Below are 27,580 nucleotides of genomic sequence, written 5' to 3' on the forward strand. Positions count from 1 at the left end.
ATTAATTAACTCATTAATAAATACATTAATAAAGATGCACCAGCGTGTACTTATATTTAAATTAGTTATTGAAATGTTTACATTTGGTTCCCTGTGGTATTGTGGTAAGAATTTACTGGTATCGGAATATGAGTCTTTTCACTGCACCATAGGTTATTTTACATTATGCTTGTTTTTGTTTAATAATTTGGGTTATTATTGTGCCACAGGCCAAAGCAAAGTCCTTGTATGCACCTTAACAGTTGTTAAAATGTTTACATTTGGTTCCTTGATGGTAATTGTGATAATAATTCTGGGTATGACAATATGTGTCTTAAGTGCACCATAGGTGGATTTATAGGCTATCATTTGATACTAGTTTTTGTGCAATGTTGGGTTATGATTATGCACAGTCCAAAGTAAAGTCCTTGTATGAACCTTATTCTTGGCAATTAAAGTTTTAGTTTTTATATTCCAATACTTTTGTTCCTGACTGTATTTTGTTTGCTTGTGAATGAGCTATTCTAAACAGCGGACTATGGTACATTGATTTCAGTTCATACATTAAATGCATTTTTTTTATTTTGACATGAATAAAAGCAACCAGAAAATCATCTCATCGATATATTTATAGCCCATTTCCTATCCAGAGGTTTTCAACAGGTGGTCCGTGGACCACTGGTGGTCCGTGAAGGTATTGTATGTGGTCCCTGACCATGCAAAGTTGCGAAACAGAGTGCACTAAATGACCTGGTGATGTATGATGACACGTCAATGTTACACGAAAAAAGTACAAAAACATGCACATCCAACCCAAACTTGGGCAGGTGCCGAGCGGCGCTCAGGGACGCTCGCACACTGTGGGCTCCGCCTCCGATGCTGTGACAATTAAGTGCCTTTATTTGCACAAATAGGTGACTGTAACTGACACGTCAATGTTCTAATTTACTGGAAAGTTGGATGTCAAGAACTTCCACAGTTTACTTGTACGGGAAAGTGTACGCCCACGTACACACTGTACGGGATTGACTAGGAAATGTGCTCAGCCTTCTCTTTGATACAGCTACCTACAGGCAATCAGGCAGACCTGCAGTACTTAATATAACACCAACCGTCGGAGGCAGCAATACACCGTCGGGCATCTATAGTAGGCAGGAAAGTCAAAAGAAGAAGGATTCTGTCCTGATTCTGTCCCACCGAAGAAGAGGTTGGACTACATGGGCGTTCCTTCGTTTTATCTTCCTTGGCCGATCCTTCGTTTTATCTTCCTTGGCCGATCCTTCGTTTTATCTTCCTTGCAATAAACAAGGAAGTCGGCTGTGGGGCGTAGGCATATATACTCTAAGTGCGTAGGGATAATGTTTCACAAACTATCTACATACATTTAAATAAAAGGCCTATTTAAGGAGGCTATTCGTCAAAACTGAACTCTTGCCAACATATCGTTTCAGACTAGACCTATTGCTTTGCAAAACAAGGTAAGCATGACATTGTTAATTTGATTTGATTAGCTTTAGCCTATTTTGGACTTTGATAATGTAAAGTTACAGTAGGCTAATTGCTACACTACACATAAGCATGTAAGCTAGGGTTGTGTGTGTGTATGCCTGTGTAACTATGGTAACTATGGTAGTAAGTAACACGGTTTAGTGATGAGGACAAAATAAATTACTAATGATTATTGTTATACTTTGATTGATTGATTGAAATATTTATTAACAGTTTGCAGAATTTACAGTACATTTCAAGCACAAACTCAATACAAAGACTGTTAACTGTGAGTGGACGACCCAATTAAGCATTACACTTGTTTACAACAGGGTCCACATTGTTCAATTCATCAAAATACTCTTTGAAATGTCTCATTTAGCCTATATTTGTCTACATCAGAATAGCAGGCTATTATAAAATACAATAATATAATATATGAGTTCAGTTTCAAATCGTGTCGTTTGGAATCATGCGTGTATGCAGTATGAGCTGACAAAATACCCATAAAAATATGACTTGTCAAAAACCTGGTACTGTGGCTCACTTCCCCCCCCCCCTAGGGGTCAGGTTGATGATCCAAGTTTAAATCTGACCGTATGTTCAAACACATTTGCCTTTTTTCTAATTTGTTTTCTTAATGGTCTTAAAACAAATTAAAACCATCCAAGTAAAGTTTGATATTAAGAACCTTTGTAATAATAATGTGCATCAAGTGTATTTCAAACTTTGGCTCAATTTAACCCACATTCTTTGGTTACAGCCACCATTTTAGACAACTGGTTAGCTTAATACTTCAGGCTTATCTTTAGCTAAATGATTCACATGGGCATTGCTTTATTATACATTGGCAAAAGGGCAACTCGCCAACATGTATTTTTAGACCTGGATACATTTGCTTTGACAGTAACCTGCAGTGTAGAAAATGTACTACATGCTTAACTTTAACTGATTTTGAATGAATGTATTTTACTTTCAGATTTCAAGTTCTGTTGAAGCCATAAGAACAGTCCAAGCAACACTATGGAATGTGGACTGGTAACTCGCAAGAATGAACCAGGTAAAGCTTTCAAACTTAAAACTCTGTGTTTTTCATTAGGTTACAATCAATATATTGTAATGCAAATCAAGAACATCTATCATGTGTAATGGTGATAAGGGTTGAATCAAATCTTCCACTTGATGGGATTCTAAGCCCCAATTCTAAGCCCCAAAAACATTAAGGATTACATTTTTATAGAAAAAAAAAAGTTTAAAATATGCGATTCACATTTCTAGCCATATGCTTTTCTTTTTATAAACACTGGTTCTTCTTTTCCAATTGTTTTAATTTTTTTATTTAAAACATAAATTAGCAGTGTACATGAAAGTGAGATTCTGCTAATCTAATTAACTCAATATAAATTATGTACATAAATTATAACTGCTTGATTTATAACTATAATATGAATCAGATTTGACATAATATAAATGCAGAATTCTATTTTAGTTTAGTGCCTGGAAGGCAAAACAAGTTTTCTCAAGACACTTAAGAGCAGAGACCCTACCTGAGCAAGCATATGTAGTGATAGTAGCAAGGAAAAAGTCACCATTCTGATGAAGACTTTGTGTCGAAACGTCTATTAAAAAAAAATAAGCCTTGACTGGGAGCTTTACAAAGTTATAGTGTGCAGACTTCTATTTATTTTATAAAAGTCAATTTTAGATTTTAGCTTTCAATCCGGTTCTTCATATGACCACCGTGCTCTGACTATAGGTGCGCTACCTGTTCAAAACATATACAAATAAGTAGTGGGTCGCACACACCAAGACTGCAGTTCAAATAGTTTATTTCAACTTTGAACAATTATGGACAAACGTTTCGGCTATCCAGCCTTCATCAGTGTGGAGTGTGACTGAATGTAGGTTCCTTCGAAAGGAGTGGTGACATGGTGCAGGTGCACAAAATCACCGCTAATCACCTCATATCACACCCGGTGGGTAATCACAGATTGGGACTGTGTAATAGAGTCTCTGTTAGCGGTCAATAATGTGACTAGCAATTACATCTCAAAATATACATATATACAAGTAAGACGCGCAAACGCGTGAAGCGAACGCAGCTCGTGTGTGTGTGGTTGTGTGTGTGTGTGCTACAGCTGCGCCCTGTGTGTGTGTGTGTGTGTGTGTGTGTGTGTGTGTGTGTGCGTGCGTGCGTGCGTGCCACAGCTGCGCCCTCTGGTGGCGGGCCGGTGGTGTAACAGCGTGACACCACACAGCGTGACACACACACACACAGACACTCAGCCCCTGCTGTCATAGTAAGTGGCTCACTGCGTTCGCAACAAAGCAAAACACCTTTCAATCCGGGACCGCAGTCTATGTGTCACTTTAGATTATATTATATTTTTGGAATACAAATGTGACATAGTTTTTCAGAAAACTTAGGTTAGAATTTATTAGGCGTTTTTAGACGGCCTCACGTCTAAAATGGGTTAACGCTTAATGGGAATAAACCTCAGGTAGAGGTAGGCACTTGGGTGGACATCTGCCTCGAGTTGTCTAAGCACTATAAGTTTGTAATAATAATAAACTTTATTTATTTAGCACCTTTTTAAACAATGTTACAAAGCGCTTAACAATTTAAAATCAAATAATCATAATCATCAACAATTACAGCAATAGAAAATAACACAACAGTATCAGTGGGAATAAGCTTCAACATCTTTCCCTTCCTCTTTTTACTCCCACGTTCCCTCATTCCATTGTGCTCTCTGTGACTCTTTTGTTCTCTCTTCCTCATATGTAGTCATAATGGTTTTAATCCTGCTCATAACCTGCATTATATGGCTGTTTAACGGCTGCATTGTAGACTGAAGCAGAAGTGGTATAATCAAAACAAGTACTATGCTAACGTCTCTCACTATGCTTCCGTTTGTCTGTCAGTTCCTCTGAAAGGCATTGATGTGGAGGTTGAGGTGAGCGACCATGTGGCGACAGTGACCTCCATTTTGCAGTACGAGAACAACGAGAAGAGCCCCATAGAGGCCGTCTTTGTCTTCCCTCTTCCTGGCGATGCTGCCGTCTGTCATTTCAGCGCAAAGATCGGACAGACGGAGGTTGTGGCTGAGGTGAAGGAGAAACAGAAGGTGAGCTAACAATGTAAATGCTTGACTTTACACACCCTGGATTAAAACCCAGCCTACTTGCAACAGATGGTTGACTAGAGCCACTCTGACTCATACTATGAGTCAGAATATGAAAGGAAATGCTCAGGACTGGTTTACACATGGTATTTTGCAGTCATCAATCAACTCTTAAGACTGAAAAACTGGTTTATATTTGCCTACGGTCAACGGCTATCCACATCATCTCATTGGCTATTCTTGACTGAACTTTGAACTATTTCCTTCAGATCACACATTTAGGCAATCACACACTAAAGGCCTATTTATACTCCAGTTTAAGTGATAACTGATAAGGTGACCACCGAAAACTACAACATGATGTCACGCTGCGGTGGTAAATGACTCACCGCTCACCCAAACACATCTCTCTGTTTTTACTAACCAAACGGTTGTCACCACTCACCTTATCACCTAAAACTGGAGTATGAATAGGCCTTAAGACCAACAAACATATATTCTCATTTTTAATTTCTCCCATTGAATCTCTTTAAATGTGTTTTTTTTCTCAGGCTCGAGAGGAGTATGATGACGCATTGAGCTCCGGCCAGCAGGCCTTCCTATTGGAGGAGAGTGAGCAGAGCCCTGATGTATTCTCGATGAGTGTGGGCAGTCTGCCTCCAGGACAGAGCGCCTCCATCAGGCTGGAGTATGTTACTGAGCTGGCTGTGGAGGCTGACGATGGGCTGAGATTCTGTCTGCCTGCTGTGCTGAACCCCCGCTACCAACCTCGAGGTAGGAAACAACCCCGCTAATATATGAAGATAGGTTGAAAAGTGGTGAAGTGGTCCTTTAAGGGGTTAGTGAAGGTGGCAGTGGAAGAAAAGAGACATTTGCATTTTGCAGATGATATGTTATTTTTTAGTGTGTAATAGTACTTTAATTACATTTACTCTTTCTCAGGTAGTGAAGGGGTCAGTGGAGGGAGCGGTCAACCTCAGGTGACCTCTGTTCCAGCCTCTCTAGTGCCCTACAGTCTGTCCTTCTCTGCCCGAGTGACCTCTCCTCGACCCGTCTCTAAAGTAGAGTCCAACTGTTCCCTGGACCCTCTTCAGTACCTCAACACAGAGCAGACCCAGGCCACGGTAGAGTGTGTGTGTGTGTGTGTGTGTGTGTGTGTGTGTGTGTGTGTGTGTGTGTGCGTGTGTGTGTGTGTGTGTGCGCGTGTGCGCACATGCAGACAGTAATGTGTGTCCCCTTGAGCATTTACTGTGCCAGTGTCAAATTGTCCTGAATAAGACAATGAACTTCAATCAATATCAACAAGCAACATCAGTTTTGAACCTTAACCCTTTTCTATTGAAAGGTGATGTGAAGTGATGTTCTAATATTTCATTATAGCAATTCTTTGACAAAAACATTCCATCAAAGTTGGATGTGTTGACCTGTGTTTTAGTTTGTTTTCTGTTGATGTAAAAGTTGTGTCAGGGCCTTAATAGTTAGGATAGGTAAATGCAGAGGAGGAATTCTAGGTATGTGCAAATGGACTTGCAAACACACCATCAACAACTAAACAAAATAAAAAAATCACACCCGTGTGAACTGAGTGGTGCAACTCCCCTCTCTCTCCCCCCCCCCCTCTCTCTCTCTCTCTCTCTCTCTCTCATTAGCAGGCAACAGTGCAGCACTGCCTCTCTCTCTCTGTTTCTGGCACAACAGCGCCCCTACTGGTACTCATACTGGTGCTCATTAACCAACACATAGGTGAACACATAGGCGGACATTGCTGTTCCTTGGAGTGGTTGCAACACTCAAAAATGTTTTATAGCAGTGCACATGTATGCATGTGCACTGCTAGAATGCAAAGTTAACCATATTCTGGGGGGAATATTCGTCAAAAAGACACTTGGAGATTTGGTGTAGACTGTCCAAGAGCAGTTGCGATGTAGAACCATCTAAATCCATAATTTATCCCTCTAAAAACGTAGGTGTTCCCCCTCCCTCGATGCCGCCGTCCCCGTCCCTCCACCCCCCCACACACACACACACACAATTTTACATTGTGTTCTCTATAATCCCAGGTCCGCCTGAGTGATGGGCACAAGTTTGACAGAGACGTGGAACTGTTGGTTTATTATAAAGATGCCCACCAGCCCGCTGCTATTGTAGAGGCAGGAAAGGATTCTGCCAAGCCTGGTAATCTATTAGTTTTTATTTGTTATTATTGTTTGTTTTTTTAATTATTATGCTGTTATAAAATACATTTCAATTACAAGTCTGGGGAGCTTATTACGTCACATAAAGAACATTAAATGGTGCATTTATACAGTGCTTTTATCCAAAGCGCTTTACATAGATTGTGCATTTCATTCACAAATACACACACACACACACACCGATGGCGGAGGATACCCTACAAAGGCACCAACCTGCACCTCGGGAGCCACTGCCGCCCCCAACATTACAAATTTAACATTTAACACATTTAGTCAAATTGGGACTTCCCCTGAAAAAAATGGACTTGCCTGTTGGTTTGATTTTAAAGGTGTCAATGTGTCTATCCTATTCCTCATCCCCTGTCCTGTCTTCCAGGTTCTCTGATGGGTGACCCAGTGATCATGTTGAGCCTGTACCCAGAGTTCCCTAAAGCTGTGATGTCATCACTGGCTTCATGTGGGGAGTTCCTGTTTTTAGTGGATCGTTCTGGCAGCATGGACTGTGTCATGAGCAGCAGCAGCGTGCGCGGGGCCGGGCCAGATCGCATTGGCAGTGCCAGGGTACATGATGCTCTTTATTCCTTCTATTTTACACTAGCAGTGCCAGGGTACATGATGCTCTTTATTCCTTCTATTTTACACTAGCAGTGCCAGGGTACATGATGCTCGTTTATTCCTATTTTACAGTTGAATATCTTGACCTTTTAATCTAACATTTGTTGAGGAGAATATTGCCTTTTTACGATAAACAGTTTGAGCATTGAGGGCTTGCTACTGTATAAGCCCCAGGTTCCAACACATAAAACATCTAGTAATTTGTACATTTATAGAAAAGTATAATACTATTAATGCCAAGAATGAATTATCTTTATTATTGTAATATTTATTTTGCACAAATTATATTAAATCTGTTTGGGATTAGAAACAGCCGAGCTGGGTGTAAGGCAGTGGTATATTACCCCATAGACAAAACGAATCACAACTCAACAATTCGAATCATTCATTTGTATCATTTCAAGACGAGTGTGTTGTTCACACACTTGAGGATGTTGCTGTGTTTCTATCCATCTATCAAATGTGTAGGACACACTGCTACTGCTACTGAAAAGATATGTTTCTATTAATCTATCAAAATGTGTAGGACACACTGCTACTGCTACTGAAAAGATATGTTTCTATTCATCTATCAAAATGTGTAGGACACACTGCTACTGCTACTGAAAAGATATGTTTCTATTCATCTATCAAAATGTGTAGGACACACTGCTACTGCTACTGAAAAGATATGTTTCTATTCATCTATCAAAATGTGTAGGACACATTGCTACTGCTACTGAAAAGCTTGCCAATGGGCTGCTACTTCAACATATTTGGCTTTGGAAGTGACTACGACCACATCTTTCCGTGAGTTGCTAATTATTATTATCATTATCAATACATTATCATTATCATTAGCCTTGAACACACACACACACACACACACACGCACACACACACACACACACACACACACACACACACACACACACACACACACACACACACACACACACACACACACACACACACACACACACAGACAGACATAGGCAAGGTACTTTTTGTGAAAACTTTCTTTGCCAGTGGAATAGTCATAGTGTTTCCATACCCTATTGGGGACTGCCTGACTATAATTCCGACATCCCGTTAGTCCGACTATGTGGCCGGTTATAAAGACTCATGGGGGTTCCACCTGCGGTTAGGGTTTGGAACCAGGGTTAGGGTTTGGGGACAGGGTTTGGGTTTGGGGACAGGGTTAGGGTTAGGGTTTGGGGACAGGGTTAGGGTTTGGGGACAGGGTTAGGGTTAGGGTTTAGGGACAGGGTTAGGGTTTGGGGACAGGGTTAGGGTTTGGGGACAGGGTTAGGGTTTGGGGACAGGGTTAGGGTTAGGGTTTAGGGACAGGGTTAGGGTTTGGGGACAGGGTTAGGGTTTGGGGACAGGGTTAGGGTTTGGGGACAGGGTTTGGGGACAGTGTTAGGGTTAGGGTTTGGGGACAGGGTTAGTATGGGGCCAGTCGGAGCAACGGGACGTCGGAATGATGGGTTGTCGGAACAATGACATGGCGCCACTCTGTTATGGCAGTGCGAGTGTGGAGTACAGCCAGAGCACCATGGATGAGGCTTTGGAGAAGGTCAAGACTATGTCAGCTGATCTGGGCGGGACAGAAATCCTAAGGCCTCTCAAACACATCTACAAGCAGCCCTGCGTTCCCAATCAGCCCAGACAGGTAGCACGCAAACACACACCACTGTTGCACCATGCGCGCACACACACACACACACACACACACACAGACACACACTACACGTACACTACTAGAGGTTCACGCGTCCCATCATGCACCTGTAACCTAGTATGCCTTCCTTGCAGTGCGGTGACACGTGTGTCACGTGTTCAGTCGTAGCAAATCGGAAGTCCAGACTTCCGTCGCCAACTCACACACATTATACGTTATATACTGTATACACACTATTCACACAATAGCCGTACCACCTACTGTCCTGTGATTTACATCTTAAAGTGTGTGCAAGTGTGTGTGCGTGCGTGCATGATAAATTTGATGTCACATGTATAACAGTAAGTGAAGACAAATAAGTGTGCTTTCTAAAGCTGTCTGTTTTGTCATCTCAGCTCTTTGTCTTTACTGATGGCGAGGTGTGGAATACCAAGGAAGTACTCGATCTGGTGAAAAGCAATGCCAGTTCTCACAGGTGGGACCACATCTACAGCATCGCCTGTATGGACAAACAACAACTGACAAGTCTGGATTGTGTGCGTGCGTGCGTGCGTGCGTGCGTGCGTGCGTGCGTGCGTGCGTGCGTGCGTGCGTGCGTGCGTGCGTGCGTGCACACACTACACAGTACTGTATATTGATTCTATCCTATTCTACTGCAGGTGCTTTACTTTCGGGATTGGGGAGGGGGCCAGCTCTGCTCTCATCACTGGGATGGCCAAGCAGGGAGGAGGTCATGCCCAGTTCATCACTGGAACAGAAAGGTTGCAACCCAAAGTAAGATCTATAATCTGTGAGAGGGCAGCCATATCCCGCTGGCATAGGAAAGACAAATGGCACAAAGTATTCCAAAGCAATAACAGCTCTCCACCATGGCAGTGTATTTACAGTATACTACACTGCTTTCTGCTTACTTCAAGTACTTGTACCGTTGTTTTCAACATCTTGTTTGAGGTCTGTCATTCTCATTTGTTTACAACAGGTGATGCAGTCACTTCGCTTTGCCCTGCAGCCAGCTGTGGTGGATATTTCTGTTTCGTGGGACCTGCCAAAGGGGATGTCTGTCACACCTCTGTCTCCGCCCATCACAAGCCTTTTCCAGGGCCAAAGGTCGCTCATCTATGCCCAGCTCACTGGAGAGGTAAGATCAGTTACTTTTATTGGACCAACGTAATGGACCGTGTAGGCAGAGTTTTTTTCATGACGGGTTTGGTGCCAATTCACCATTTGTCAGCCTTCTGATTGGTCCTGACTGACTAACCAGCAGGCTCTTTTTGGTTTTTGGTTCCGTCTTGTTTATGTTGAAATTGTTAAAACATACATTTTGGAAAAAACAAAAAACAAACATGATATGCCCAGTCACCATGCTGCACCTGTGATGTTCCTTTTTACTGACACCAAGTTTAAAATAAGAATTGAATGCACAAAATATCAATACGAAGCAACTGAAAAACACGTTATTACAATGGTAGTGGTTTTTTGTCCAACCACAAAACGGCAACCAATGGGTGCGAAGAGGGGCACAACCACGGGCGGGACTTGACAAAGGGTGAATTGTCAGTCGTGTGTGTGTGTGTGTGTGTGTGTGTGTGCGTGCGTGCGTGCGTGCGGCTCAGCGCACATACAACTTCTATCGTAAGTACTTTTTTGTATTCTGTTTCTCGTGTTCAAAGAAGTTGAGTTTACGTTGCAATTTGCACATCAAAAACAATTCATAATGCAGTTGAATTTGAATCCAACAATGTCTCTCTCTTCCTCCCCAGGCTTCAGGGGTCAGTGAAGGCAGTGTGACAGTGAAGTACAGCCTGGCAGATCAACCTTCTCAGAATAAGCTTGGCTTCAGTCTCAAACCTACCAAGGACACTGGGTAAAGTATCCTTTACTCATCGAGCAGTGAGGCACAATAAGTGACCATTTAGTCCCAAAACAACCCTCTTTATTCTCCTGTGTGCAGATTGACAGTCCACAGGCTGGGCGCTCGGACCCTGATTCGCTCCCTGGAGCTGGAACAGAGAGACCAGCGAGGGAAGCAGGATGGAGCAGAGAAGAAGAGGGTGGTGGAACTCAGCATCCAATCAGGAGTGAGCAGTGTCTTCACTGCCTTCATCGCCGTCAACAAAGGAAGTGGGGAGGCCGTACAAGGACCTCTGATACGCAGAAATGTCCCAGCGCCAAGTAAGTACCGCTGGGGCAAAGAGATTCTAGAACAAGAGGCGAAACTCCCATTAAGTCCCATAGTAACAACCAGCGCCCAGTGCCATATTGGAGTGATGACGTAACTTCTGGTTGCTTTTAAAAACATTAAAAACTAAAAGTCATGCTGTACAAAACAAGAACTACTACTATCATATATTTATTGAGCATTGCCGCCATCTCGGAGTGATGCCATCTAGTGGTGATTCCAAGTTTTGTCTCTTGTTCTAGAATCTCTTTGGCTGGGGTCTGTAAAGACATGGCTGCTCCAGCATGAAGACTACCTCAAACACAATTAACACATTTAACTGCCATTAACGGCCCTGGACGTCAGACCAAATCATTTATTTAGTTAGATCACGTTTTAGGTTGCTAGGCAACAGACACATAAAGGAAATGAACCAGAAGTGACATTTCCGCCTGCCGTCCGCCTCAATGTAAACCGATTTTAGTTAACAGCATGGTATCTCGATTATTTTCTCTTGATTCTTTTCTTTTCCGTTTCGGGTCAAAACAAGCTTCATTCGTGGGCCATAACATTTATTTCCCGGGTGAAAGAATATACACGATCATTCGGCACTTTACACGGTCGTTGTTTACTTCCTTGACCTTCAAAATAAAGTTGTGCACTGAAAAGACTGTGGCAGTGGCGGAATAATTAATTAATTAATTAATAAATACTATAATACTACAATGTGTTAAGAAGATGTAGTGTATCATGTGGGGGGAAGTCTGTTAGGTGGAGAGAAAAAAATCACTTATCACTTATCACTACCTTTTAATGAATTCATTGTAGTTAAGGTTAGCGTTTTGAGTTTAGGCATTTGGTGAGGTTAAGGTTAACTCAATATTGTCCTCTTTCAAGTATTGGATTTTGTGACAATACAGTCCACGATAATGGCTTGAACTGAAGTTACTGTTAAATGCTAAATGTTTATATCACATTCTTCCCTTCCTAAGATGATATAGTGTATCAAATCCCTTCTTCATTAAGATCAATCTCCTCAAATTTAAAAACTTTTTCAGTGATGTCCTTCTGTGCTATGAATAGCGCACCGCAGCGGATGATGAGAATGGCTTGCAATAGGCCATCACCACCAATGATGATGAAGTGCTGTATGCCGGCACCAGTGATGATGTGTGACAGTAAGTAGAAAGTCTCTGTGTAATTCAGGCTACATTCCACATTATTGTCTCCACCAGGCCGAAGGCATGGGGGGAGAGTATGTTTTGCACTCCGTCCGTCCGTCCGTGTGTGTGTGTGTCCGTCCGTCCGTCCGTGTGTCCGTGAGCAGCTAATCTCGGCCACCGTTAACCCGGTCAATGCCAAATTTTGCACACACACTCCCTGGATGCCACCGATGAACCTCTGCCCCAAAATTTCCACAACGGCCTGTTATAGCGCCACCAGGAGGCTGCTTTGTGCAAAACAAGTTTTTGCATGGCAAATTTTGCACACACACTCCCTGGATGCCAACGATGAACCTCTGCCCCAAAATTTCCAGAACGGCCTGTTATAGCGGCACCAGGAGGCCGCTTTGTGCAAAACAAGTTTTTGCACAGTACACCTACACATTTTGTCCAAACATCGCGCAAATTGGTACACAGTCTCTCTAGAGCCATTCAACGAAACGGGTCTTTCAGATTTCTCAGACTCCATTCTGATTGGTTAAGATTGGCTTCCAAAGTTCACAGGAGTGCTCAGTTTCAAACAAAATGCTGCAAATCATGAACACATCGCGTGATTTCCGTGAAATTGTGCACGCACATTCCCACTAGGCCGAGGAAGAAATGCCACATGAACAATTTCAACTCAGCCTCAAGGTGGCGCTATAACTGGCCGAAAAGTGTTTTTACCTCTAATTTACTTTTGTTGCCCTTTTATCCAACCACCAGATGAAGGCAAGCTGCAATGTCTTACATTCCTATCCTGGTGGAGACCTGTGCCCAGAAGGGCACTTTTTCTTTTTTTTATTATTTTGTTTTATATATTATTATTAATTATTTCATGCAATACTATTTAAGCGTTTTTTTCACGGCACAATCACAATACTGTACAGTTGATATAAAATTAATTGGCTGTATAAGCATGAGTAGCCTACTAGTCAGGCTGGCATGGTGCGTCAATTCTTTCGATTTTAATAATAATAGATGTTGAGTTTGTTTTTTATCATTTATAGGTATGGAATCCCTAGAAACGGACGGAGGTGACTATGTGGAAGCTGACGGTACAGTAACATAATGCAGTTGTCCGATCTCAGACTAATGCTTTCTAAGGCACACATACAGAACACGTGTTCTGTGTCTTTTCTGTGTTTAATGGCTGCCACAATGCATTTCCAATGGGAGTCACATGGTTTGTCCAAACATTTGTGTTTGATGGCTGTGCTCTGCCCATCAAACAGTGGGGCCCCACCTTCACTTTAAGCACATCAAACCCATATCTAATATATAAATAATTATACTGTACCCATTACCTTTGCTAACCTGATGCCTAAATAATACATTTTTTATCCATAAACGTAACATAGCAGTGATGCCCTGACCTAATGCCTAAATGTATTTGCCTTATACCATAGATTTAAATATATATATTTTTCCTTCAAAGGTGAAGAAGAGGACATGCTTTGTGGATCTTCTGTCTATAGAAAATTAGGTATTGTAATTTGCATCTATTCTAATTGAAAACATATTATATACACAGTAGGTGTAGATTTACTAAGGTTTTGTGGGGCTTTTTCTTCACGATTCAGTTCTTGATGGTCAATTGAGACAAAAGTGCCATATAGCTTTTTGTGTGTTTGTAGTTAATGCTTATAGTTTATAGTAGATCTAATTTTACATTGTGTTCAGAATTTCATTCTCACACTGGTTCTCTTCCGTGCTTGGTTAAAGGTATATTCAGTGATTTCACTCAAAAAACCTTAGGTTTCGTTTTTGGCTGTGGGACCCAGCCTTTCGTCCAATCAGGATAGAGAGTCAAGAACGAAACCTAAGGTTTTTTGACCCCCAGGGGTTAACTGGGGACAGGGAGGAACTCCTTATATGGCCAACACACTCTATAGTAGGGAGGATTATCACAACAAAACAAAAAAATAAGTGATATTTGAATTAAGTGAAATCACTGAATATACCTTTAATTAGTTTCATTACTGCCACCTCTTTGGACTTCTGTGAGATATTACCACACGTACAATAGATTGGCTCAGCCGTGTTTCACTTTCTAGGACTAAACAAATAAATGTGGACGGTTCACACACCAATATCCTGCATTATTACCCATTTGACAAAATTAAATCAGCATAAATCAGCAAATAAATACATACAATATTATTTATTTCCAATCATCCAATACACAACACCCATATAGTAGTCTCATTATAATAAACCTGTAATCTTTCTCAATGCCCTTAATGTCCGGGACAAATTCCCCTTTAACATTATTCATCCTACGTTGATCAAGTATGCAACCATTGAATTCCATTCTTCTGACTTATTCTCTTCCATTAAAAAAATAAATAAAATAGCCTGTCCAAACTGTGCTTTGGTGACCCCTTGTGGTAGAAGTGTTCAGGTTCCGGTACCCATATCTTATTCTACTACTCTATTTGAGCACTAACATCAACAGGTTTCATTCGTTTCATATTTATTTATTTCATTTCAGTTATGGTTTTACATGATTATATTCATTTTACTTTTCTTTCAGAAAAATCTGAAAAGAAAAGTTTGCCCTCAGGTCCTGAAGAACCCCCTCAGCCCAGGCTGCCACCCATAGACCCCTTGCTCCAGGTGATCACCCTCCAGAAGGCTACTGGTTTCTGGACCCTAGTTCCAGAGCTGACTGCTGTGCTTGGGAAGACTCATGAGGAGTTAAAAAAGTCAAAGCCTCTACCAGTAAGTCCCAGCCACATGTTTCTGTTACACAGGGAGGTTTGTGCAAGTACATTTCGCTCAATTTGATCAGTGTTCTTACTTCGTTAATTTGTTCTCTATTATTATGTTCTCACTTTACATTTGTCGTCATACCCTGCCACCATCTCCATGTCATGGGATTTCCAGGTGACCGAGGAAGTTTGGGCTACTATTTTGGCTCTAATCTGGCTCCATGGCTTCAAGATGGACGCCCAGGATGAGTGGCAGCTTCTGGCTATGAAGGCAGTGTCCTGGGTTCGTGCTCAGAAAGGTAATGGCCCCAACATGTGTGACGTTATGACAGTTTCTTGCTGATCTGTGCATTCTGTTTGTATGATTCCCCTGGAACATACAAACATTTAACAGGTTAATTTAATTAATTACGGTAGAGGTACAGGTTGAAGGTGTGTTACTGCTAATTTGCTAAATGAGTTAAAAAAAACAAAAAACTGCTGGACATCACATTACAACATTCTGTTATCTAACGTGTTCCTGTTTTCCAGTGGACTGCGTGGCTGAGTGTGTGGAGGCTGGAAATACCTTGTTGGGCTGCAAGGTGCAGAAAGATGACCTGGGGCTCTGATGAGAGGTTCATCATATCCCATCCACCTGCCACTACCAGTGGCATGCAGTTTTCTGAGCTATACCCTGAATAACCCATCATTCGATAGGTCGATCACTCTGTGCTCTTATCTTCATGTAATTGGATGACATTAACAGGATTTACAGCTAATATTGTACTAGTCTTCTAGTGTGGTTTAGGGCAGGGGTGGAAATGAAGAGTTTACATTATAGTACACATGTATGCATACGCCTTCCCTAATGATTATATCTGGTTTAAGTATTTATTTATGGTGTATTGTCTCTATTATTAAGGTTATTGTAGCAGTAAATCTATATTGGGGGTGGGGGTCCCGAGACATTGCCAAAGCATTTCCAGGGGTCCCCGGCCAAAAACGTTGAGAACCCCTGGTTTAGGGGCTGATTCGCTACAAAATGAATAACTAAGCATCAACAAGAAATAAATATTTTTAATTGAAATGTCTATGAATTGTATTCGTTTTGAGACTAGATGGTGTGTAGATGACAGTGGAAAGTGACACGACAGCAGGAAGGTGAAAGGAATGACATGCTACACCGGTCCTATGCCTGCTGGGGATACACTAGCCGCAATTTACGCTAGATTTTTTAATAAATGGGATGAATCTGGAGTTGCAACACCCGCCATTGACCCTCCATCCCATTCAAATAGAAAAGTCAGATCTGCTTATATTAACCCATTTTGACCTGAGATCAGATTAAAAAAATGTAAATCCTGACAGTTTTCTGAAAAAGTGATGTTTCTGTCAGTCGTTAAACTCACCAATATTTCAGCTGTAAGGCAAACTTGAATTATCCTCTTTCAATCTGCAAAGCGTTGTTTCATAAAAATCCACTGTAGACATGTTATGGACTACTTTCTGTCAAGTAATTCTGTGCAGGTGATTATTTTGTTTTCATTAACCCAACTTGCTGCTTCGTTATGTGCAAATTTGAAACAGGACTATAGAGTTGAAAACTACTGGCCTCAAGGATAGCAGGATTATATTATGTATGTCACAGCAGTCTAAGTATACAGCCTGCAACATTTGTGTTCCCATACAAATAAAACAAATTGATCCAGAAAAGCATTAATTTCAAAATTACAAATACAACTACTCTAACAGACCGAGTTTTATAACATTCAGTTAGATACGTGTGAACCTTGTTTTCTTCAAAATAAATAGGGCAAGTAAAAAAACAGTAACATTTCACTTTCCTTTATTAATAGAAATAAAGCATTTTGAAATGATCTAAGGCACATTTTCACATCTTCTGCTGATCTGAGATGTCATGATGACAATTGTCAATAAGCTAATGGAAAGAGCTGTACTGTAGCTCTTGGATTGTAAAAGAACACCATGACCATGGATATATCATATGATGCATTTGTCTTCCACAAACACATCCATGCACATTCTATCATCACATTCACTCAGGATGTACTCCTTAGTTGCATTCAGCTATTTGAATGAGGCAGGAAAAAATGCTGGCATGTTTCAATACTTTGTTTTTTCCACTAACACATTTATATTTATACATTCCACAGATATAAGGATAAGTGCTGCCCAAATAAAGTGGTAAATGCTAGTGAAAGGCTCCATGTGTGTGACATTAAATGGTTAAATGCATTGATCAACAATGCAGTCACACCAATGACACATTCCTTTAACCAGTCACCTGATTACATACATCTCTGGTCAAACTTGGCAAGCTGCGCACTTTTAAGTCCTTTGGTAAACATGACATGGCAACGTTTGTAAAACAGCACCATAGCCAACATAAATGTCGCTGCCATTGTAAAGTGTGGGTGATAAAAATGGCATCAGAGCATTTCCTTTCTTCATCCACTGAAAGGCACAAAGAAGCAACTACCTCCATGTTCATTTTTGATTGTTTTGAAGCTTTTGATTCCTTCTTGTGGCAAACCTGCACTTTGGAGGAGGCGTTATTTAAAGGTAGATCAAACATACACATAGGGAGAGAGTCAATGGGGCTGAGAGGGGCCAGACCCTGGCCAGGGGAGTAGGGGTGATGGTTAAGACATGATTCAAAAGGTAATATCCTTTGGGTGGTGCTGCCATTCTCAAGTTTGCACACTCGGCTTCAGGCAATATTCTAGTATAGGCCTACATGTCTGTCAAAGTGCCTTTGGAGCATTGGCTCTCAAAGTGGTGTCCAGGGAAACTCAGTAACAGTACTCTCTGTAACTCAGTGTACAAATGGAACCAAATGGTCCATTTGGTTCCATTTTGTACACTCTCAGTTACATTAACAGTGATTTTACAATATACGTTGGGGTCCCAGAGATAGCAATGCCATTAAATGTGGGCCCGTAGACATTTAATGGAGGTCAAACTGGGGGTCCTTGAAATAAAATAAAAGTAATGGTTGAGAATCACTGCTAGAGCCATAAACATCTTCTCTTATGGGGTGGTCCCAGGCATATCTTTTCAAATGGGGCCTAATAAATGTCAATTTTCCGGGAGGGGGGGTCCTTGACATGAAAGTTTGAGAGCCAGTGTCTTTGGACGGGAGTGTTCTACTCGATATCACCAGGCCACGTAGACAGCGTCTACAGAGGGTTCTACTCGATATCACCAGGCCTCGTGGCCACGTAGACAAATGGTTCTACTCGATATCACCAGGCCTCGTGGCCACGTAGACAAATGGTTCTACTCGATATCACCAGGCCTCGTGGCCACGTAGACAAAGAGCACGATGAGCAGCACCACCACGGCCAGCGTGGGCAGCACGATGGTGGCCACCTGCTGCCTCGCCTCCTGCATGGCCTGCTTGCGTTCCTTCTTGTCCTTTGACGTCTCTTTCTTGGGCTTGCCCTTCAGTTGCCTCATGATGTCGTCTGTCTCTGTCTCTGTCTCTGGATGGACGGACCCACAGGCAAGCAGCACCGGATGTTCTCAAATGTTCCGTTTGGACGGTCTATGTATTCCGCTGCTCCACTCACTGACAGAACACCTGTGACAGGGAGACATGTCAAATTATTTTATATTAATATTATTATCAGTCTTGGCTTTATGGCCAAAGTGTGATATGATTAAGAAATGAAACTAGTAATAAGGACATACTCAGAAAGGTGCTTCCCCAATGATTTATATCAAGAGTCCCCAAAGGAAGCGATGAATGGCACCTATAAAAATGGTGGAGGAATGCGCCATTATTTTAAAAGCTAAAAATAATCAATACCGTAATTTATATTATTTATTGTGATACAGGCAGGAAAGGAAACAGTACTGCAAAAATACTGAGTGAGGATTTTAGTTTGAGAAAAAATTTCTATAGGACAACAACAACAACTATGATATATGGCCTATGGGATACAAAAATCTTATTGCAACAGTTAGTAATTAGCATGCCTCCTATTGTTCATTGCTCATCCTAGTGTATACCAGTCAAAAAAGGAGTGGGGCCTTCTTTTTGACAGTGTGGCAAGCTGTATTTCTTTAATTATTATTACTATTGGTTTTTTTTAGGGGTGCTAGACGCTTTACGTGACAGCCAGTCACAATTGACTCTAATTAACAAGCCATCGCCACTTAGCGATGAGTGACACCTGGCAATGTCACAGGTGTGACTCAGTGTGGGAGAAATCAGGTTGTTTGTATGCTGGCAGCAGCACTTGAGGACAGTTGCCCAGCACTCTCTACTGGTGTTTATTTTATCATTGAACTGGCTCGAGTTGGAGCACGTTGAAAACAATTAACTAACTGCTTAAGCAGAGCGGCTGCAGATATGATTCCACCTCCACTGCGTTGGGATCCAGGGAGGAGAATTAAAACCGAGGAGGTGATTTGTTTGGAGGAGGATTTTCCTGTGTTGGAGTTGAACTTCTGGTGGGACCCTAATCACTTCAAACGGTAAAACACTTGACTTACAACAAGACGATCTTTCTTTCCTATTAACTACAGCGAGAGGATCTGTTTTTCTTTGTTTTGAACTGCACTTTCATGGGAAAAGGTTCATTTTGCCTTATTTCAAAAAGTGTGGTGACTTAACAAATTTGTACCACAGGTTTTTTTAGTTGAACATTGTATTGACTGAATATATTTTGTGGGGGTTTCTTTAGTTTGGTCCCTAAAGTGAATTTCACCTGCATTTAGAATACTTGTTGGTTGACTTGTTGGTTTGAACTTTCCAAGTCTATGGACTTTAATGTTATGCTATAATTCGTTTGCCAGCCAACTATAGCCAAGTCAACACATTTTCCATCTATCAAACTTGATAATACTGGTTATTCAGTTGTGTTTTGCAACCTCTCCACATCCCACCCAACCCCCAGGCAGTAACCCCAGGGTAAAGACAGGGCATAATGTCGTGTCAACTCACTTGCGTTTTTCAGGTTATATGTCAGTTTCTAATTTTCAACAATGTTAATTTTGTGACCTGTGAACATTTCTTTTAAATTCTTTATCCAGTTTGCTGGAGCCTAGATGGACAGCAACTATGATGCAAAACACAATAAGCCGGACAATCTGAAATCCTGTGGGTTTATTAATTGATAGTACGTTTTGATAACCTTGTTGATAATCTTATTGATCGATTAACTGGTTAGTTGATAAACTGCATTAAAATAATAATCTGATAATGTTAATTTCCCAATGGCAGTTGCAATTAAGGAGTTGCATTGGTGTGGTTGACCTTAAAACTGTTTTGTTGCAAGGAGTTGCGTTGGTGCGGTTTGGGTTTTAGGTCAGCTCACTTGTTCCTCTATACTAGTTTTTTGACAGTTGGCTGAAGTTGCATAGTTAGTTCACTGTCAGTAATTTCAGTGTAACGCCTGCGCCTATACCCCGTACAATAGTTTTAGTTTAGCACATGTTCAAGGGTCATATTACTATAGTGTTGTCACTTGTCAAAGGATTTGTGAGAAATGTACTCCATCAGAAAGAAGTCAATTAAGCAATTGACTGAAATGTGTATGTTGAGAAGAGGGCAATTTTAATTAATAATTACATTTAATAATGTTATATTCTGGCCACATATGCATCGACAATTTAAGTAACAATCAATTCTATATTAAAAAAAAAGTCTGTTTAAGATTTCATAAGAATACATTTGAATGGTTCTATTAAAATCCCATTTACATCTGGGCTTTTTTTCCCCCTTCCGGGTTTGGGCTTATACTTGGAGAGTAAATTTAGCTGGGGACCACCTGGAACCCCCCAAGGACCACTGGTGGTCCCTGGACCACTGGTTGAGAACCACTGCGTTAAAGCTCCTATGCAGTATGCACTGCTTTCTCTGTTGGTTAAAATGCAAAGCTAATCGAAACTTCAGCTGATGCTCACTGAAACAAACTCAACATGCTTTGATATGGAACGGAGTAGTTAGTTAGACATGTGAATAATAATGATACCAAACGGCAACTTAATTCAGTCATAAACAAATAATGTTAGCACTTAGCAGATCGTTAGCCTGATGCTAGTTTTTAGCCGTTAGCCACGCTGATTGATTTATATGCTGGTGTTGCAAAGTACAGTAGCCAACAAACATAAATAATCTGCGTCTCTTGTTAACATGTTCATTTTTTAATATATAATAATAATTCCACTGTCTGTTCATGTGTGACGGTAGCGAACTGACCCCCCCCCCCCCCCTGATAACATAGACTTTGGCACTATTATGTTAACATTAGCTGACGTGAATCCACTTGTCTTGGACAACGGTCACCAGCTGTAATAATAATAGACCCTTTCGGGACCACCTTGGTTACCTTTTCTGTTTTTTGGGACGTCCCCAAAAACCTGCTGTAGCCCTAATTCCCTAAAACATGACTGAAGACGAGCGTACATGTGAACCATGCATGACCAGCTGCTGCTGCAGTGCTGACGACTAACTTAAGTTGTAACTAACTCTTGTCAACAACTTTTATAAACTGACGCACACCTCCTGTATCATTTCTTTTTTAAATCGTCACTTTAATATATATTTCAGCCTTGTTCCCTAGGTGTTAAGTTTTGATTGCTTTCTGTTATAATAGAGGACTGTGCAAACCTTTTTATTGCCGTGCTGTTCCAGTCTCCTGAATCGTCCTCTCCACTCCACACACTTGAGGAATCTTGTTCTTGTACGTGGCAACCATAGGGGGTGGCAACAGTGGATGGATGACCGAGGCGTTATTATGGTTCCTACCACATCTCCAGGCAAACCCCGCCCTGCAGAGCAGCAGCGGGGGCGGGGTTTTCCTTGGGTCAGGTTCAGAGCACCTGGGGGCGGGGTTTTCCTGGAGCTATGGTGGGATACATAATAATGCGCTCTACTCAGAGGCTTGGCTGGCTGACTGTCAACGTCTTCCAACAGTGCCACCCCTAGGGCACATGCGTCATGACACCGTCTGGTCTGACTAGTGCTGCAACATTAAACCTGAACAGTGAACACATAACCCTGGGCTGCCTATTGTTGGCTGCAGGCCATTAAAAAAAAAAATATATATATATATATATATATATATATATATATACTTTCTGCTGAACTGAATCTGAGCTGTATTGCTACCACTTACACTATTACACACTATTGCTACACTAACTAATAATCGGCTCCAACATTGCGTTAAATTAATTTCACTCCTACGCCACTAAAATGTGGAACGCCCTATGAACAGCCGTTAAGAAATGTGAAACCCTAGACTACTTCAAAACCTCTCTCAAAAAGCACTTATGGGCGGCTGCAATTCAAAACTGGTCCCTGTAAAAAAGTCATACATGTTTTTCCCTTTCTTGAAAAACTTTTTTTTAAACTATATATATAGTATATATTTTTTTTCATAGAAGTACGTTTTTAAATGCTCTGGTGAATTGAAAATGGAGGACCCTGATGTAAACAAGTCTAGTGCCTTTTCTGGTTTCATCCTCGTAGCAGTTGTTGTATTGACCTGTACCCATTCTAAATGTGATACAAACATATTTACTATTACTAACTGTCACGGGGCAGCCCGTGCCCTATACACACACACACACACACACACACACACACACACACACACACACACACACACACACACACACACACACACACACACACACACACACACACACACACACACACACACACACACTCTTCTATCTGAATCTGAGCTGCTGAACCAGAGGAGGGCTCAGCCATTCATTTAAGATGGGGGGAAGGTGCCAAGTACTGTTGAGGAGTAGGGGTGTTTCACAATGTCAATGAGCAAAGTATTTCTATTATCTGGGGAAATGAATGCAAACCCATATGATGTTTAGTCTAAAATAGAACATCTATGTATGGGGATACTTATTGATGTTCAGCTGAGATCTGTGAGCTTGTAGATAAGCTGTGTATGGTTAATTGCTTCTCTGTGGGTGGTAGGATCCTCTCCTATAAAGGGGAGACTGCAGGCAGAGCTAGTCAGTTATGCTCTGGCAGGCAATATGCTGACAGCCCAGTGAGAGAGCTGCTAGGGCCCATTTCATGGGCTTAGCCTAGTGCAGTTTTGTTATTTTTCCTTTGTCCTAAGTTTTGCAGTAAGTATTTTTGAGTTCTTTATTTTGGATTTTTGGGCCAGTATAATTTTTGCTGTTTGATAATTTTTGCACTGTGAATATCTGCACTGGAGCTGGAGTTGGGAGAAATAAAATCCACAAAAAGCATCGCTGACTGTTTTTGGAGCCTTGGCCCTCGGGCAACTTCACACTAACCATGTCAGCAATCTGGGAACCCATTCTTCAAAAAAACGAGTGGGATATATCTTGAGAGATGACCATCCATGTCAGACATCAGTGACAGTGACTACGTTTGTCAGTATGTAATCGTATTATTCTTAATGCACAGTAAAATGATTAGACCTTTCTAGAGATTATTGTAAAGTGTGAGGTCTCCTCTATTGTACTTACACCTAATAGTTTATTGGGTCTCATTAGCTCTGGTCCATAGCTCTAATGGGTTGCATTTAGAGCTATGTTACTCTCAACTTCCGCCGCTCGCATGAATGCAGACCAGCCTCTCGTCTTTAGCGTAAATAAAAAGAACGTTTTTGCTACTCACCAAAACAAAGGCGGGTTGTGTCATTAGAAAGCCTACTTTCCTTAGTGGACGCACTCTGAGCCCCCCACCACACGTATAAACGGTACTTTTTGGCCAAAAGAGAATTTTGTTTCCACCGGGAAGAAAATTGCCCAGAGAATTGCCTCATAGAGAATATTTTTCCTCTGGTGAAAAAATAATCCTCTGGTAAAAACCTACTTTCTGGCCTTGACAGCCCATACATCCAAAGAGAAAAGTCCTTAAACAACATTAAATTCACTTTGTCACTCACTTTGCCACTCGATTTGCCACTCGATCTGCCATTCACTTTATGCATGTGCATACCCTCTATTTGGGGGAAGACGGTAACGTCCCAAATACAGAAAAGGCACACACGGGTCCCAAAAGGGGCTACAGAGTTGGTGCAATCCCAGCAGCAGGCTCTGGACCTGTGTTGCATGTCACTCCTTCACATTCTTGCTGTCCTGTCACTTTCCACTGTCATCTATAAATACAGTGCCATAAAATACTCAAAAGAAGAATTCATATTGACATTTCAATCAAAATATTATTTTTTTATAAGGTTGATCTTTTTGGTTATGCCCAATGTTTTATTATAGTACAATGTATTTGTAATTAAAGATTAACAGCATGGTGTAAAGAACAGGATCAATACACAAATCGTTCGTGAGAATGCAGTTTAAAAAAAAAAAGTAATAATATTTTGGTAGAGAATCAGCTACTAAACCACAGTGTAAGACGAGCACAATATTAGAAATGTATTAACTGCTGTAAATCCTGTTAATGTCACCCAATTACAGGAAGATAAGAGGTATTCAAGGTATAGCCCAGAGAATGGCAGGTTGCAACCCCACTGGTAGTGGCAGGTGGATGGGATGAACCTCTCATCAGAGCCCCAGGTCATCTTTCTGCACCTTGCAGCCCAACAAGGTATTTCCAGCCTCCACACACTCAGTCACGCAGTCCACTGGAAAACAGGAACACTTTAGATAACAATGTTATGCCCAGCTGTTTTTCATCATCATTTAGCAAATTCGCAGTACAGCTTCAACTCCATTACATTCTTTGTTGCGAACGCAGTGAGCCACTTACTATGAGACCCTGCTGCTCATGTCTGTGTGTCTGTCCCGCTGTGACACCACCCGCCCGCCACCAGAGGGCGCAGCTGTAGCACACACACACACACACACAGGGCGCAGCTGTAGCACACACACACACACACACACACACACACACACACACACACACACACACAACCACACACACACGAGCTGCGTTCGCTTCCCGCGTTTGCGCGTCTTACTTGTATGTTCCCTGTTCCAGGGGAATCATACAAACAGAATGCACAGATCAGCAAGAAACTGTCGTAGCGTTGCACATTTTACCTTTCTGAGCATGAACCCAGGACACTGCCTTCATAGCCAGAAGCTGCCACTCATCCTGGGCGTCCATCTTGAAGCCATGGAGCCAGATTAGAGCCAATATCGTGGCCCAAACTTCCTCTATCACCTGAAATCAAATGACATGCAGATGGTGACAGGATATGCCGACAACATAATAGAGAACAAATTAACAAATAACACTGGTCAAATTGAGGGAAATGTACTTGCACAAACCTCCCTGTGTAACAGAAACATGTGGCTGGGACTTACTGGTAGAGGCTTTGACTTTTCCAACTCCTCATGAGTCTTCCCAAGCACAGCAGTCAGCTCTGGAACTAGGGTCCAGAAACCAGTAGCCTTCTGGAGGGTGATCACCTGGAGCAAGGGGTCTATGGGAGGCATAATATCACTGAGTGGATATTAATTGCAGAGGCAGGTGAAGACTGGCTATGCAAGGCTAGGACAAGCTCCTAAACACTTCTACCACATGGGGTCACCAAAGCACAGTTTGGATGGGCAAAGACCTTTTTTATTTTATTTTTATGGAAGAGAACAAGCCAGAAGAATGGAATTCAACTTATGGTCGAATACTAAATACTCAGTCCAGAATGAATAATGTTAAAGGGGAATTTGTCACATTAATGGCTTACTAAATTAAGGGTATTGAGGAACAATTACAGGTTTTATTATAATGGGGCTACTATATGGGTGTCTAGAATGGCAGACTTTGTTTGATTACAGAAGAGAACCAATGTGATAATGTTGATATTCTGAACACAATGCAACATTAGATCCACTATAGCCTATATGCATTAACTACAAACACACAAAAAGCTATTTTATGTGACTTTTGTCTCAATTGACCAAGAACTGAATCATGAAGTAAAAGCCCCACAAAGACTTAGTAAATCTACAACTACTGTATAGTATGTTTTCTATTTGAATAGGTGCAAGTTACAATACCTAATTTTGAATTAGAAGATCCACAAAGCATGTTCTCTTCTTCACCTTGGAAGGAAAAATATACAAAGTGAATATTTCAAGTGCTCTGACTACAAGGCCTACCATCCAATCATTCATCTGATATTCTGAGGCTCCTCGGGCAATTAAATGATTATACTGTAGCTGAGAAATGGTTAAAAGCCCATGTTGATGTTGGGTCTCATGGTGTAATGATGATTTACACTTCCAGGACCTCATTCACAACGGCGTTTACACTCATATCGTGAACGGAGCGTGAGCGGACGGGCATTTACGAGGATTCCCACATTACGTGGGAATTCATGGCCATCTCCGTGAACTTGACGTTGACGTCTGCTCCAGGGTGGTGTAGAGGGCATATGGCTTGCGTATATTTATTTAGAAGGCTTTAGTCTTCATGCTGAATCAATAAATAGTTCCCAAACCTCAGATATGTAGGCATGTGTCCCCAACATTGGTCAGCACATAGCCTACTGTATATAAAAGCCAAGTGTCACTTGTATGCCTATATGCATGCATTCTAGAGGCATTGGTCAATGAAGTTAGCCTAGAGTCCCATACAGAAACTGCCCCCGCAAGCCTGACGCATTTTTATTTCTTTATTAGGATATGCGGCTCACAATCTCAGCAGCCTTCTAGCCTACTTGCAGTGCAACGCGTTGTGAGCTTGTGGATCGGCTATCGCGGATTCGTGCTGCATGTTAAAAAACAAACTCACAATTAGGCTATAATAAGAACATGCACTTATATCTGCACTGTACAAATCCCACGTTGTTTAGTGTAGTAATGCCTGCAGCACAGCAGCATGCTGCCGCTGAACCACGTCCAATCTGGGTGAAATTCACATTGGAACATTAATATAACGGTGCAGTGGGCCTGGGCCTGTTGGTCAGGGACAGACGGAACACGGCCCGGCCCGGCCGGCTTTTGGCTCTAATGCATTCTGGTTCACAGACATGCCGGTCTGACAGACAGACAGCAGACACTAGGGCTAATTAGCTCTATATAAAAAATAGAAGAACACATTAGCCTACTGAATGGCATCGGCGTGTTAAGAATTGGCCAGTCATATCATAGTTTTAAGCCAGCTCACCTCCACTCGCGCTTGTTCACAAATATGACGGACAGACATAAGAAAGTATGTTGATGATGATCATTACTATACCTATTACCTACTGTAACTCGCTAATCAGCATGTTGACAGAGACTCAACAGAGACCAATTAAAGTTTCACGTAGGCCTAATGCCTTTGCTGCAAGCACCTCTATCTGCCTCCATTTGTGTCGTGGTATTAATTTATAATAATGTATATTGATCATATGCGGACGCGGATTTTATAACCCTGCAGTGCATGGCAATTAATCAGTAAGGGCTTTTATCATTGCCGAGTTTTAATATAGCATTTGGTCGTGTGGTGAACTGTACAAATGAACTTCTTTCTCATTA

At 41.6% G+C, this 27,580-nt stretch overlaps 3 protein-coding genes across 4 annotated transcripts in view; 1 reads left to right on the forward strand and 2 right to left on the reverse strand.

Annotated features, from left to right (window-relative positions):
• Positions 1-1,326: 1,326 nt before the first annotated feature.
• Positions 1,327-16,800, forward strand: LOC310864368 (von Willebrand factor A domain-containing protein 5A-like). Its single transcript, XM_083773033.1, has 20 exons — positions 1,327-1,457; positions 2,447-2,527; positions 4,393-4,595; positions 5,144-5,366; positions 5,535-5,716; positions 6,653-6,767; positions 7,164-7,348; positions 8,103-8,191; positions 8,912-9,056; positions 9,461-9,540; positions 9,725-9,839; positions 10,045-10,203; positions 10,826-10,929; positions 11,017-11,237; positions 12,282-12,401; positions 13,436-13,483; positions 13,864-13,911; positions 14,962-15,149; positions 15,315-15,438; positions 15,671-16,800. Exons 2-20 carry the CDS (start codon positions 2,491-2,493, stop codon positions 15,748-15,750), a joined length of 2,466 nt encoding a protein of 821 aa, XP_083629159.1. The 5' UTR covers positions 1,327-1,457; positions 2,447-2,490; the 3' UTR covers positions 15,751-16,800.
• Positions 16,801-16,945: 145 nt separating this feature from the next.
• On the reverse strand, positions 16,946-21,852 carry smco4 (single-pass membrane protein with coiled-coil domains 4). Of its 2 annotated transcripts, XM_083773035.1 has the most exons (3): positions 21,762-21,833; positions 18,836-18,897; positions 16,946-18,725 (listed from the first exon to the last, which is right to left on the reverse strand). In XM_083773035.1, exon 3 carries the CDS (start codon positions 18,599-18,601, stop codon positions 18,422-18,424), a length of 180 nt encoding a protein of 59 aa, XP_083629161.1. In that variant the 5' UTR covers positions 18,602-18,725; positions 18,836-18,897; positions 21,762-21,833; the 3' UTR covers positions 16,946-18,421. The 2 variants fall into 2 exon arrangements, with proteins under 2 accessions (XP_083629161.1, XP_083629160.1); XM_083773034.1 differs by lacking the exon at positions 18,836-18,897 and having other exon boundaries at positions 21,762-21,852.
• Positions 21,853-24,346: 2,494 nt separating this feature from the next.
• LOC310864003 (von Willebrand factor A domain-containing protein 5A-like) overlaps positions 24,347-27,580 on the reverse strand; it is a gene marked incomplete at its 5' end in the record, with an annotated part of 30,997 nt that continues 27,763 nt past the window's right edge. The window contains 4 exons of the mRNA XM_083772536.1: positions 24,347-24,738; positions 25,157-25,280; positions 25,424-25,542; positions 26,117-26,161. Of these exons, the coding sequence (XP_083628662.1) occupies positions 24,659-24,738; positions 25,157-25,280; positions 25,424-25,542; positions 26,117-26,161 (368 nt within the window). The 3' untranslated portion in view covers positions 24,347-24,658. The remainder of the gene's footprint in view (positions 24,739-25,156; positions 25,281-25,423; positions 25,543-26,116; positions 26,162-27,580) is intronic.

This window comes from Protomyctophum parallelum, assembly GCF_964188405.1.
Source record: "Protomyctophum parallelum genome assembly, chromosome: 9".
Lineage (NCBI taxonomy): Eukaryota > Metazoa > Chordata > Actinopteri > Myctophiformes > Myctophidae > Protomyctophum > Protomyctophum parallelum.